Source organism: Petromyzon marinus, chromosome 1 (assembly GCF_048934315.1).
Source record: "Petromyzon marinus isolate PM22_M1 ecotype Great Lakes invasive population chromosome 1, UKy_Petmar_22M1.pri1.0, whole genome shotgun sequence".
Taxonomy (NCBI): Eukaryota; Metazoa; Chordata; class Hyperoartia; order Petromyzontiformes; family Petromyzontidae; genus Petromyzon; species Petromyzon marinus.
The window spans coordinates 19,520,455-19,535,509 of record NC_133667.1 but is presented as its reverse complement, the minus strand read 5'-3'; the positions used below and the strand labels follow the sequence as shown (position 1 = coordinate 19,535,509).

At 43.1% G+C, this 15,055-nt stretch overlaps 1 protein-coding gene across 1 annotated transcript in view; it reads left to right on the top strand.

The window, feature by feature from the left end:
- ADPGK (ADP dependent glucokinase) overlaps positions 1-15,055 on the top strand; it is a 42,015-nt gene that overhangs the window by 17,098 nt on the left and 9,862 nt on the right. Inside the window, exons 4-7 of the mRNA XM_032968191.2 lie at positions 2,486-2,548; positions 9,192-9,312; positions 14,049-14,245; positions 14,664-14,762. Of these exons, the coding sequence (XP_032824082.2) occupies positions 2,486-2,548; positions 9,192-9,312; positions 14,049-14,245; positions 14,664-14,762 (480 nt within the window). The remainder of the gene's footprint in view (positions 1-2,485; positions 2,549-9,191; positions 9,313-14,048; positions 14,246-14,663; positions 14,763-15,055) is intronic.

Genomic DNA, 15,055 nt, shown 5'->3' with positions numbered 1-15,055 from the left:
GAACCTCACAAGACACTACCGCTTGGCACAAATCACGGTTTAATTTAAAAAAAAACACTGCAATCTTAAAAAAAAACCCTTGTTTCCGGGTTGTGGAATGAAATTTTGAAATAGAAATAAAAATTTTAAATAGACCAATGACATCAAATAAAATGCGATTGGTCTGCGTCCCAATGCCTCAAGGTGTTTATGTAGCATTGCAGCTCACTAACCAAGCATAACGTTATGGATTGCATCTGTCATACAGTCATATTGGCTCCATAGAACCTGGGTAGCCAGTTGCTCGCCTTAGTCGGTAGTCAATGTTTAGCACCAACTTGGAATCAACTGAGATACACTAACCGAAGCACGTGATGTAATACACCTGTGAAGCAAAACATTGCAGGAAAGGCAATGAAAAAGTGTCGAGCAAAGCAGTGTAGTTGTTACGATTCAGGGTTGTGATTTTGTTGCAACCCTCCATACCAGTAGGTTGTTCAATGTCGCGGTAGTTGGTAAAGGTATAACCACGCATCGATTCATCGCGTAATATCGGTCCTTGAGCTCGTATATGCCACGCGGATATGTCCTATACAACCTATTGGAATTGATAAATATCAATTGTTATATTTTTTTTGGGTCTTTCTGTAAAGTCACGTAGATAGGTTCAAAGAAAATAACAAAAATGTTCTTATTTTCTTTGAATCTATCTACGTGACTTTACCAAAACACCCAAAAGATATGAATTCCTGCAGTCACGAAAACTTTAAGTCAAGAATCAATTATATTCTTAGCTCTTTCGGTAAAGTCACGTTGAAGGGAAACAATAAAATAATGAAATATATATAAAACAATAAAAATTTTCACGACGTTTCGACCATAACAGTTTTTTATGGTCGAAACGTCGTGAGAATTTTTATTGTTTTATATATATTTTATTATTTTATTGTTTCCCTTCAACGTGACTTTACCGAAAGAGCTAAGAATATGAATTACTGCAGTCACGAAAGCTTTAAATCAAAATTCAAGAATCAATTGTTACGTGATTTGATGCATTTATTGTGAGCTTATTAAGAGACATTTATTGATTCATCATTATATCACTGCAAACTTTCCGATTAGCCACTGATCCATTTTGTAAGCTCCTCTGCAACTGTTAAGAAATGCATAGGAGGCTAGTCCCTTGAGGGATCATCTCATTGTAACAGCAGTGAGCCAGCACCACTGAGACTTCAGGATTGACCGATAGATGACCAACTGAAGGTGAAATAGGATCTCATAGAAAATTTGATTGTCTCAGTATGGTTAAAAAAAAAATGCCTGTATTGATAAACATTGAATGAAATGCTCATCTATATAACTGAAGGAGAGTGATTTGTATGCAGCTACTTAATGCTGCTACCTCAGAAGTAGTTAGGTTACATTATCTGCTGAGGTCATTCTGTGACATGCACTGCTAGCTGCAAAGTTCTGAAAGGAAATTTCATCTCGTGACAAGACAATGAGAGTGCAAATAGTAAATAAATATTAAAATTCCAAATCTCCTGCTGTAGCATTAGATTTTGGAATGGAATCATTAACCAACCATGAGAAACCTTCGTTCACTCCTGAAACTCAAATTCCTTCATAGATGTGGCCACAAATAATGGGCAGAGGAGCATTAGCCCGAGTCGGTGTGTATCGTACTCAGGGTTTCCTCGTGACTGAATGTGTTTGCTTTGTTAAATTACACTCACTCCTTTCCTTTATTTTTGTTCGTAAAACAATTTAGTCACGTTCCAATACTTTCTTTTTTGTATTGCGACGTATTTAATCATGCTTGTGTAACTAACATCTGTACGATATAACATCTGTACCGTATAACATCTGTACTGTTGCAGGACACCCATGAAATGGAGCCTCACAGCTCATTAGGCCCCTCCTGCTGTAATAAATTAAATCTGAATAGATGCATACGTGAAGAAATCCCAATTCTTTATCTCCACTTGGGACGTGGCTTGGCATGGGTTGATGCTGTGCTTGTTTGTAGGGGTCCTCTAAGTGGCTACCAATTTTCCCTGTGCCTCGACACCAAAACCATTGTTGCAAAAATATATGTACTTGAAAGGAAATTCGCTGGAATGCAATAACATTGTATGTGTGTGTGTGCGCTATGATTGTAGTGCAGTGGTTAGCACGCTGTTCGACAAACCCGGCGCCCTGAGTTTGATTCCCGCTCATGGCCACCATCAGTGACGATTATTTGAACCGGTCCTGGGCCTATTCTAGGTCGACTCAACCTCAAAATTAGTACCTGGTGCGGTGTGTAAACATCGCCACTTGGGAGACAAAGGTAATCGGGCATGATGTTGGCTACCCACCCCGTCGTGTACAGTGCCGGCCTTCATAGATGCTTACTAACAGGACTTGCCCCAACAGTCTGTTAAGGCTATACGGTGGATCTTTGTTTTTGTGACTGCGCTACATAGCTGCTGACGTAGTGCGGCTGTGTTTGTGCCGTTCGCAGCATTACGTGGGAGGGAATGCGGCTCTCATCGGACAAAAGCTGGCACGCACGGATCACGTAACGGTGAGTGAGAGCTCATTTAATCAGCTGCACCGATCAATACTGCCTCACTGCAGGTGCACAGGTGCCCGAGGAAGTACAGGGGAGATAGTGGCAGTATGGGTGACGTGAGCACAAGATGGTTGCGTGAAACGGCACACCTGGGAAATGTGTTTCGCGCATCGTTAGCGAGCAGTGAAAGATGGGCAGACGTTAGATTAGCTCACTCGGAGTAAGTATCAAAAGCGTAGTTTCACTTTGTATACTTTCACCCGAATGGGTGTCATGCGAGTCAGTCAAGGTGCATCGTGGTGCGGTGTGTTTCATATGTGGTGACAGTTGATGTTTTCATCCCCTCTCGTATGGAGTGATATCATTAAGGTCACACCCAACAACATAATTCTTAAGAAATAGAGAAAAGCATCAGTGGAGGAGGTCTCGGTTCATTGACTAAAATCGATACATGCATTGAATTCTGTGTTAAATCAGTTATATACATTCCATTCAAATTGTAACATTTATTTTAATCTTCTTGTGTCCTTCCACCACAGTCGTATGTGTATCCATAAGCATACTTGGGTTGTAATTGGTGGGAAAAAGTGGTGTCTTCAATGATTTCCATCTGGAACTAGTTGCAGTTGTATTCTCATACTCAAAAAAACACAGCTTTAACACCGGAACCCACTATCGCGCATTTGGAACCTGTTTGATTGCATAGTGAGGGCAGGTTCCCATTCCTGTCATCTTTCTTTCTGGTATGATGTGACCCTTTGCCTGGAAAAGTGAGGCCTAATAATGTTTCCGGCATCAGTCCGACTAGGGCCTTATCCCTTTTCTTCTGGGTTGGTGTGTTTGGCTTTGCCTATAGAATTGAAGACTTCTCTCACTATTTGACACGTACAGATCTAAGTCTTCATTGCCCCACTTCCTCGGAAATCTGGCGTGACCCAAGGTTTGCGTTGGTGAAGGTTCTGATCGAGTGATGTTATTTAAAGACGCGTGTCCTTGTGACCTCACGTTTCACCTTTTTTAGGGTGTTATTTCATACCAAGTATCTTCACGGTCCTAGTTAACATGCTTCCATCATCTGAATATTTCGCCTCTCTCACATGGAAATAATATATTATGATTATCCAAATTCCCCTACTATGTCCACCTTATCCATGACTTTATTTTGAGAACAATTAGCATAGTAGGTGACAATACACACCCTTGCTAGGCTCGTTAGTCAAAGCATTCTGATGTTTATCCTTTTAACCACACACAAAAGCCCAAGTTAAATCATGCAAGATCTTAAGCATTGTACATTACCTGGAATTGCAATATCTAGAAGTTCTTATAACCCTGCTCTCTAAATATGATCATTCATGTGCTCACAGTTCACAAAGCAAATTTCTTCTCTGTCGCCGGACTGTAAACATGTGATAACTCTAACCTCCCCATGCCCTCAAGACTGTGCATACAATGGTTTGTTCTAGATTTGAAGCTTTCGTGACTGCAAGGATTCATACTCTTTGTTTTTTTTGGTAAAGTCACGTAGGTAAAAAAATAAAATAGAAATAAATGAAAACAACTACATTAAATCATGACGTTTCGGAGGCAACACAAGCTTCCTTCATCAGGTGTAAAAAAGGCACAGCAAAATAACTGTAGAGACGGCTATTTGTGATGATAGACTGTTATATAGGGTAAGAGGAGGAGCCAGGGAGGATGGGCGCAGCATGGGGGGGGGGGGGGGTTGGGGTGTGGGTGGAGCCAGGAAGGTAAAGCTAAAGAACATTGGAGCCACAGATGGGGGGGGGGGGACGCGGAGCGGGGGTAGAGTAGCGGTTGAGGTTTAACATGGTTAATCACATCTCTCCAATGATTGCTCAATTTGAATCCATCTTCTCGGTTGAAGTTATGTCTATGTTTGTATATCTGTATGGCTTCATGGACAAATCTTTGGTGGTATCCAGACGGCTTGCAGAGTACCTTGGTATCAGAGAAAACACTATCACTACCCACAGCGTTGTAACAGTGATCAGCTACGGCAGAAGAATTCGTTCTGCCGTGTTTCAAATCTGATTTGTGCTCGCGAATTCGGTCAGAAATATGTCGTTTCTCTTTTTTATTTCACCTCAATAAAAAACTCCCTTCTCCAATACTCTTCCCTCACCGTGCACTCACGCCCAGTTCTCGCTCCCAACGTTGATTCTCAGAGCCTCACTTCCCATTCATCTATATCGTCATGAACCATTCAACGCCCGAGTTTGGCATGATGATTGTGGTCTGTCTGGGTATGTCTCAGTCATTTGAAGGTTAATGATTCGCCATCTAGGCGCCCGTATGACTGATGTCCTCCACATTACAGTAATGTGTGAACATTTGCGTTGTGCGTGAGCGTGTTGAGTATGTGTTACATTATGCACAAAATAACATACACAAAGAAGTAATGGTAAATAATTCTCAGTCATTTCACTCACACCATAGTAGCTTGTATGTTTGTTGAATTTCTTTAGCACCATACCTTCCAACAGATGCAGCCCTCACAAGCCTATTTTAACTGCACTTTTTGCAAAAAAGTCAACTCTTGGCTTTCTTGCGAGAATCGACGCTACTCAACTTACATTTTGGGACCATGAGTAAGAGAGACGGCATGAGAGTGTTGGAGAGTTAATATGGCGACAAGATATTCATTCGCAGCATCTGCTGTACAAGCGGATGCTGCGAATGAGAATCTTAGCAGGATCAAACTGCGTATAGCCGACAGATAACCCCCGTGTTTCAGAAAACATACCTCAATAACTTTAAACCGTGTACAGTTGAAACACGCGTTCGATAAAACAGTGTTTGCCAAGGTATGACTGTATATACTTCACAGCTTGCCTTGCAAAGAGTTGTGCAACTTACCATGCAAATCAGTCAGATTATCCATTTTCAGAGTGATAAGCATCTTTTTTCCAATATATTGTCAAAGCTTGTTGTCTCAATGGGCTCTCACATGATAAAATAAAATCTCCTATATTTGTAATTGACGTGTAGATGTTTTTCATCCTGGGCAATTATTGCACATGGGTCTGTGGGTATCCTCCAAAAGGTGATGTCCATCTGCGTTCAAGGTGGACCATCTCATGTCAAAAGTCTCAGCAATGCAAATTGAAGTGTTTCGGTTGAGTCTGTGGCTCGTGAATCATAAAGCAGGAGAGGGTTGAGCTCGAAGCAAGCTTTTAAATAAATCAACCAAGCCCTGTCCCCATTTGCCAGTTTACAAGCCGGGGCAGTCTGCTGCCAATGGCAGTGAGCCCCATGGCTTGGAAAATTATCAGATTCCATTTGAAGCGTTTTGGCAAAAGCGCAGCCATGCTCTTTAAACAGTGGTCTATGCGTGTTTTGGCCAGCAAAAGTACAAAACGTGACATCAAGATGAAAAGCCCTGAGGGGTACCACCTGCGGCAAACAAAAACACGCTCTGCGGGAAGGATTGAGGAAGAATGACTAAATGAATGGCAGATAACTTCCCGCGGAGAGCTTCGGAACAGAGCAAATTATTAGGGTGAATCTGGTGTGCGTGGTGTCATTATCAACAAAGGCTGCGAAGAACTGTTGCGGCATGAATGTTGATGATAAAAACATCGGTTAACTTTACTGCACTTAAATGAGTACTTGTGTTGGTTCTTACTTTGTACTAGTTAGGTTCACTAAATGTGTTTCATAGGAGGGGTGGACTGAGTCGCACCTCTGTCGATTAGATTGTCTCAATTCAGGTTTGCCGTTCAATTCTAAAATAATGTCTTAATGTTGTGGTAAATATAGTAGCCTATAATAGCTAAAGGAGTCACATGAAGCCATTTAATACAATTAACAATTAAAATAAAATTAATTAATGCTTGCAACACAATGTTACGCATGTATTGAGAGCTTAAGAATCAATATTAATCAACAAGTCAATGTTATATCCTTAGTTCTTTCGGTAAAGTCACGTAGAAGGGAAATTAATCCCTGCAGTCACGAAAGCTTCAAATCGAAACAAGTTAATGCTTTACTTTACCCCCTTTCTGTACAGAACGCAACATTTCCATTAAAATGAGTATATAGTAAAACCATATTTTCAAAATATATTGTAAGATCAGGTAAAGTAATCATACCATAATTATATATTTTTTACCTATTTCAGCATATTTTTGTATTCCCCGGAGTATGGGTAATTCAAGGGGAGTTGTGTAATCATGGTGTTTTTTTATTATAGTCATGACACTAATTGCTTAAAACTGCCAAACGAGCAGTGAACCCTGTATTTTTCTGCATGAATTGGTTCCAAGTAAAATTTTGCTTCTCAACGGTGCGATTCAGCCAGATATTTACGCGGAACTTTAACTCTACCTCTGGAGGGATCGTCTGGCCCACTTTTGAAAGCAAAAAGACAGTGGGATGTTTTCCTCGTTTGTTCTTCAACAGGGGAATCGTCATTTTTGGAACAATACAAAATCCGCGAATGTCTGCGCAACTCAATGAGAAAGTGCAGCAGCATTTTGGGGCTTTAAATATTGCAGCAGGCTTACGGTATTTCTAGTGGGATCACAGCCAACCAGGCGCACAGACTTCCCAGGAAGTCAGAGCGGACATAGCCTCATGATGTGCCATAAGGGGCAGCTTGGAGAGAGGCATTGTTGGGAGAAGATTTTATCTACTCTCGGTTCCCTGAGAGACACACTTGGAGAGGACTCAGGGTCATAAATTTAAGCTGCCACTGGTGCTAATGAATGGATAAGTGTTTATTGTTCATTGTAAACAAAGTAAGATCAAGTTTGTTATTAAATGCAAATATTTTCTACGGTGTTGTGCGTTCAGTTTTGGTCCGCTTTGTTATCTAGCAGTGTTATTTTTTGTTAAGTAGATGTAAAAGGTCCAGTGATCTCATTCACAAGAGGGGACGCTATTGTGTGCTAGTATAGATGACCGCATGCTACCTGCATCAAATTGTTGTGACAAGTCCTTGAATTGTTAAGGTTGCCCAAATCTCTCTTGTAAAATTTAAATGAATATCAATGTCATCTCAAGGTCCTAACGATAGCTGCACATTCCATACTGATCCAAAATACAAGCCTAAAAGCACATAACATTATCTGGCGACGTGCGTATATCGTGTCTCTTGGTCCATCCAACCTGAGTTTGAAGTGTCATCGGTGCTGAGAAAAATGCGGGACTGTATTTTGCGTGGAATTCCGAGGTATGCAGGTACTGCGATCTTGAACTTGTTATGTCATTACTGGAGTGCAAGTTATATAATTAATATTGACTGGATCCTGGGATAATGAGGGATTAGCAACCAAAAGGAGGAAACACGTCTGAGAACAAACAAATACGGTGACAGACAATGGCCCAAACGTCCGGGACACATGGGCTTCTTTCATTTATTTGCACACTGGCATTAAAACGTTTTCATAATATTTTTTCGTTAAGTCCGTCATCAGGTGGGAAGGCATGGCCTGCTGCTGAGGCAGACTGTTTTAAAAAGAAACGTCGTGATTTATTGTATTTTATACCTTCGTGACTTTACTGAAAGAACCAAAGAGTATACTATTTTATCTGTTATCATTATCTATTTTCTTCCTTTTCAGATGACATTTAAAAATTGAAAGAAAATTGACTGAAGACCAACGAGTTCATTTCGTGCTTATGTATGTTAAAGAAAGTAGCTATAATCTTTTTTAAAAAGTCCTAAATTCATTCAAAAGAAAATTCGTACATTCATGTTATGGGAAGTCATTTTGTGAATTTGTTCAAATAAATAAAATAACCCTATATAATTTGTTTTAAAAAATGTAACCCTTGTTTGCCTGACTTTTGGGCCATCCTGTATAAACATAAATATTTAAGTTACAGTGAAGCAGTTAAACACAGAGACACTGTTCTAACACGAAGAGTGAAAAGTTACATCTGCAGACGGACGAAATGGGGGACAAACAGAGGGAACAGTGAAACAGTGATTTAAACACGAGTGGCCATCAGAGACAATGAATCAATAAGGCATTCAGATACATTAAAATACGGAAACTAACCAAAAAAACGCAATGGAAAATGAGAGAAAGTAAGGACTGGCATGAGGAGCAGTTGTTGTTGCTTGAGAAGCTACACTGCGGAGGGGATAGCAGCAGGGCAGGCTGCACAAGCCCGTGCTTGTGCATTGAGATTTTCCAGCTCAGAATAAGCATTTCCATGGACACAGCAGTAACACAACAAGGGCTGTCATGGTGGCACATCTTTATGTCTCTCCGTCTTTAATTATTTGGCATTAGACCAAATATGATCAATCACTGCTGGGGTAACAATTTTAGCACCACCTGAGCCTTATCGGCAAACGTTGCAATTTTGAATAAGCTAGAGCTTAAGTTGTGGGGGATAAGTGCATCTTGGCACCAAGAAAACATTCCAGTGTCCTTGCAACATTTTTTGTAGCGATCATAATAAGAGGCTTCTCATAGAACTTACAAGAAATGGTGGTACGTTATATTTATCGTTATGTTTATTGTCTTCGGTGGAAGTGTGGTTGAGTTTTTTTCTGGGTGGAGAGTGTACCTGATTTTTACGTTGGTCTCGTGCTCTCAAGGCCTTACAGGCTGACAGCCCTACCATCTGAAGGGCTCATCAGGGTCACGCTTATCCTGTGCATGCGAATGGTGTGCAGGTGTTGCTGTGTGGTCCTGTGGGTCCAAAGCTGCACGAGCTGCTCGACGAGAGGGTGCTCGTACCACCAGAGTCGCTCACAGACCAGGATCAGTACCACCTCATCCTTGAGTACAAAGCAGGTGCGTGGCCACATTAGGAGATGCTGCATTATCATACATTTAGGAAAAGTAAAGCAATGTTGTTTCTGGACACTTTATAATAATTATTTCAGGAGCCTAGCCCTGTGTTTCCAAGGCATGTTAAATTGTGCCAGACACTAGCCTAGCTAAGGTCTGGTGCTCGTGAACCATCTGGTCACATTCGTTCCTTTTCCTCTCGTCACGGCTCACTTTCCACACACCCGCCCTCCCTACTGCACCTCACCACTGTGGGATAATGTCTGACCCCGGGAGGGCACAACATTACAGATTGCTGCTGGGGGTGATAGTGAAGTAATATATATTTTTTCTAAATTATTTTCATTGATCCAACCACGGGGTGGGGGGGGGGGTGTACAACTTCCGGGACAGGCGAGTGGTGCATAGCGGGATAGGCAGCACAGACAGACAACCAACACGGACATATAGAACCGTAGCATTATGTGGTACGTGCGTCTGATCCCTTTTCTTCGGGGAAGGGGGAAAGAGGGGAGGTGGAGGAGAGTCAGTCTCATATCAAGTTCAATCAAGTAAACTCAGGGTCTCTGAAGTGGCATTTACGAGGGGGCCCCAGATCTGGGTGAACTCCCCTTCCCTATTTATCAGTTTCAGACTCAGGTGTTCTCAAGCTGCTCGGGCGAATAGGGAGTTATTCCAGAGGATGAATGAGGGTGCCTTGTGATTCTTCCAGGAGCTGAGCATGGTCTTTCTAACCGAAATGTTAAATGCTTGGAGAAGGGTGTGTTGGTGCCTGGTGATACCTTGGGGTTTACGGCCCAGGAGGGAGGATTCAATGCTAGGTAGTATCTTGGTGCCAGACATCACGTTGTACAGTTCGGTTATTTTATCATAGAATGTCTTGATGGTGGGACAGTCCCAGAAGGCGTGAATGTACATTTGGATGGCACCCAGGGGGCACCTAGGGCAGTCTGGGGGATATGGTCTGGGAGAGTTTAGCCCTCCATTGGTTAGTGAGATATACAGTGAGGGAAAAAAGTATTTGATCCCCTGCTGATTTTGTACGTTTGCCCACTGACAAAGAAATGATCAGTCTATAATTTTAATGGTAGGTTTATTTGAACAGTGAGAGACAGAATAACAACAAAATCCAGAAAAACGCATGTCAAAAATGTTATCAATTGATTGGCATTTTAATGAGGGAAATAAGTATTTGACCCCCTCTCAATCAGAAAGATTTCTGGCTCCCAGGTGTCTTTTATACAGGTAACGAGCTTAGATTAGGAGCACACTCTTAGATTAGGAGCACACTCTTAAAGGGAGTGCTCCTAATCTCAGCTTGTTACCTGTATAAAAGACACCTGTCCACAGAAGCAATCAATCAATCAGATTCCAAACTCTCCACCATGACCAAGACCAAAGAGCTCTCCAAGGATGTCAGGGACAAGATTGTAGACCTACATAAGGCTGGAATGGGCTACAAGACCATTGCCAAGCAGCTTGGTGAGAAGGTGACAACAGTTGGTGCAATTATTCGCAAATGGAAGAAACACAAAAGAACTGTCAATCTCCCTCGGCCTGGGGCTCCATGCAAGATCTCACCTCGTGGAGTTGCAATGATCATGAGAACGGTGAGGAATCAGCCCAGACCTACACGGGAGGATCTTGTCAATGATCTCAAGGCAGCTGGGACCATAGTCACCAAGAAAACAATTGGTAACACACTACGCCGTGAAGGACTGAAATCCTGCAGTGCCCGCAAGGTCCCCCTGCTCAAGAAAGCACATATACATGCCCGTCTGATGTTTACCAATGAACATCTGAATGATTCATAGGACAACTGGGTGAAAGTGTTGTGGTCAGATGAGACCAAAATGGAGCTCTTTGGCATCAACTCAACTCGCCGTGTTTGGAGGAGGAGGAATGCTGCCTATGACCCCAAGAACACCATCCCCACCGTCAAACATGGAGGTGGAAACATTATGCTTTGGGGGTGTTTTTCTGCTAAGGGGACAGGACAACTTCACCGCATCAAAGGGACGATGGACGGGGCCATGTACCGTCAAATCTTGGGTGAGAACCTCCTTCCCTCAGCCAGGGCATTGAAAATGGGTCGTGGATGCGTATTCCAGCATGACAATGACCCAAAACACACGGCCAAGGCAACAAAGGAGTGGCTCAAGAAGAAGCACATTAAGGTCCTGGAGTGGCCTAGCCAGTCTCCAGATCTTAATCCCATAGAAAATCTGTGGAGGGAGCTGAAGGTTCGAGTTGCCAAACGTCAGCCTCGAAACCTTAATGACTTGGAGAAGATCTGCAAAGAAGAGTGGGACAAAATCCCTCCTGAGATGTGTGCAAACCTGGTGGCCAACTACAAGAAACGTCTGACATCTGTGATTGCCAACAAGGGTTTTGCCACCAAGTACTAAGTCATGTTTTGCAGAGGGGTCAAATACGTATCTCCCTCATTAAAATGCAAATCAATTTATAACATTTTTGACATGCGTTTTTCTGGATTTTGTTGTTATTCTGTCTTTCACTGTTCAAATAAACCTACCATTAAAATTATTCCATGAAGAAACTTAACTTGAATCGTCCTGAGAGGGAGGAATCTTAGACCTTGCTGGGGGTTGTGCCAAATTAGTTACCAAGACTGATGGGATTGGGCAGCCCCCTCCCCTCGCACAAAGCAAACCCTGGTCTTTGGTCTCGAGAGATATTTTTAAAACATTGTTTCCCAGGAAAGTTTCATGTTAACATCGGTTAGATTACCCTAGCGTACGTGAAAATATATACCCTTTGGTTCTTTCGGTAAAGTCACGTAGGTATAAAATAAAATCAATAAAGAGTATGGATTCCTGCAGTCACGAAAGCTTCAAATCAAGATTGAAAATCTATTTTTTGTAAATTTTGACCGTTCAGCTTTGATACATGGTCTTGTGGCAGACAAAGACGCTTGATATTAAGGCACAGACGTATTGCTGCTTCGAAGATCTCGTGACGTTGACAACTGGCACTGGGATCATTCCTTTTAAAAGGGCACCAGCCACACCGTCATACCAGTGCTCACAAGAGCAAAGTTGTGCCCCCCCCTTTGATGTCACAGGCCTGCTAATATAATGATGGGGATACAGCAGCAGCACTAGAATGCCATGTTAAACAGCCGGGTCCAGTGCGTATTTTAACTCGCTGCGAAGGCACGAGTGTCAGGCCCCAGCATTGCTCATCGGGTAGGACTTGTGGTATTGTAACAAGTGGAGTGACATCGTGGATGTCACTGTGTGGTGCCGGCCCTAGAGAGGCACGGCGTGCGATGCATTGTCATCGTGAACACCCCGAAGGTGGGTGTAGCACCAGCCCTAGAGGGGGCTCGGTGAGCCCTGAGATAGCGCTCAGTGGCACCACGCGTGGCGTGCAGTGCTGACTCCTCCAGGAGGAAGTGTGAGAGTGTCAGCCATGGGATGAGGTTACCCTAGGCCAGGGGTGGGGAACCTTTTTTCTGCCAAGGGCCATTTGGATCTTTATAAAATCATTCGCGGGCCATACAAAATTAAATTTATGTTGCTATGAAAAAAGCGCCTAGATTGATTGAATTTCGAGTCGTTCGGTTGCCTTGGCAGGGCCAGACCAAATGATTTTGCGGGCCTTATACGGCCCGTGGGCCGGACGTTCCCCACCCCTGCCCTAGGCCATGACACTCTGGTTGACCCTGGAAGGCACGTGACCAGTAAGATCTACACAAGGGCCCCCGGGTGGGGGCTTGGGGGTGGTCACGTGTCAGGGTAGTTCCTACGGGAAGGGTCGAGAAACGACAAGAGGTTTCTCGAAGGTGGTCGTGGCCAAGGGCGGGGCCAGCCACGACCCAGCAGCATGTAAACCGGGGTCCGCACAGGGGACCGGGATTCAGCGTTGCTGCCGTCATCTGAAGATCTACGATCTACGTTCTACGTCCAAGAAGAAGTCACCAACACGTGTACGAGGACTCCAGCTAGGGTCCTGTCTGTTGTAGCTACTCCCAGTAACTAGCGTAGTTAGCCTGGTGTTCCACCACCATAGGTCATCTGGTAAAGGGGCAGTAACCCCTTTGTGTTATGTGTTGGTGTTAATAAATATGTGTTGCCTCCAAGAAGTACGTCTGCGACTCAGTTGAATCCAGTACACAAGTATGAAATGAGATGATCAATTCATCACTATAATGAAGGATTGACGAATTTTCCATATTCAGCAATGTTGATACATTTTCTCTACTCAAGGTCGTCACTCGCTTTAGAAATGTATTATTTCGTGACATGAACCCGTTAACTGCAATACATACAAATTTAAGAACATTTATTCTGACATATACGCAATTCAATCCATTGATTTAATTAATGCAGGATTCCATCTCTAATATACAATGTGCATTTTAACATGCTTATGTCAATGTGTTTGATTATAATAATTTTGCTGAATGGGAACTCTTAAGCCCATAATAGAGCCTTTCTTTTTTAGAATTTTATCCCTGAATTAATTTTCTTTGTCTTCACCCAAATCCCATAATAGTGCCCCAGGGTCAGAATAGTCACGTTCCCTCTCTCTGTTTTTACAGTATTGCTCCCTCATGCAATCATTTAATCTAGAGTATTGGCCACACCCATCCATGTAGTAAAAATATTGCGATGGTGGTCATGACATAGCACCTGAGACTTTAAAGTTCACATTTAATTGTTAAAAGAGGTTTACAGCGGCCAGGAGAGATAGTTTCCGTCCATTTCTTGCAGGCGAGCGTTGGGCTGACGTGGAGGCCCCCCTGGCGTCCCGGTTCATCTTCTCGCATGACCAGGCCAACGCAGGGATGCGCTTCCTGGAGACGCTCGTGGAAAACCTGGAGGAGTTCCGGCCTGACCTGGTTGTACTGTCAGGCTTTCACATGATGGAGGGCCAGGGCAAGGACTTTTGGACCCAACGTCTGGATGAGGTCTTTTGCGAGCAAAGCAGATGCTAAAGCACCCAAACACGTAAAATTGTATCAAGCTTTTTAGCATGGTAATTTAAATATAAAGTACGTCCACATTGCTTTCTTAGGGCGAGTTCTTGTTAACATTGCTCTGGTCACAACAAAGACTCACTTGTTATCCTAGCATCTTGACTAGATGGTTCGAGAAATTTATGAAATATCAGCATGCAGTAATCCTCCAGATCTCAAGGGGGGTGGAAAACGTTGCCTCAAGCAAGGGGGAGTTTTGAAAGTAATTTTATACTAATGATTTGCAGAGCTTAGGTGTCCTGCATCCATTCCCTTGGGTATCGTTCATCCCGTGGGAATCCTGTGTGCATGGCTATCCTGTGCTTGCCTGGGTTGATACATAGGTGTGTGCGTGCATGCGTGTATGCAGGTGGTCACGTCTCTAAGTGAGATACCTGCCGAGACAGCTGTGCATCTAGAGCTGGCCAGCATGGCCGACCGCGAATACATGGAGATGGTCCTAGAGATGGTGAGGCCGAGTGTGTGCTTTCGCATTATCTTCATCGGTATTACAGCGCAGAAATTCTCACTGCCTTCAGATCATGGTCGTGATAAAGCTTAGCATCACTGAACTTCTTCTCTGCAGGAAACTACAGATTGGAATCTCCTCGGTAATTCATCAATCACAAGAAGAATAGCTGACCTACAGATATGCATGGATGGGATGCAACGTTTGAGATTATTCATGTAAAATATACTTGATAAATGAAGTCGTGAGTAAATGACTCCTCGACTGAATGTCGATTCCAAGATACTCCTCGC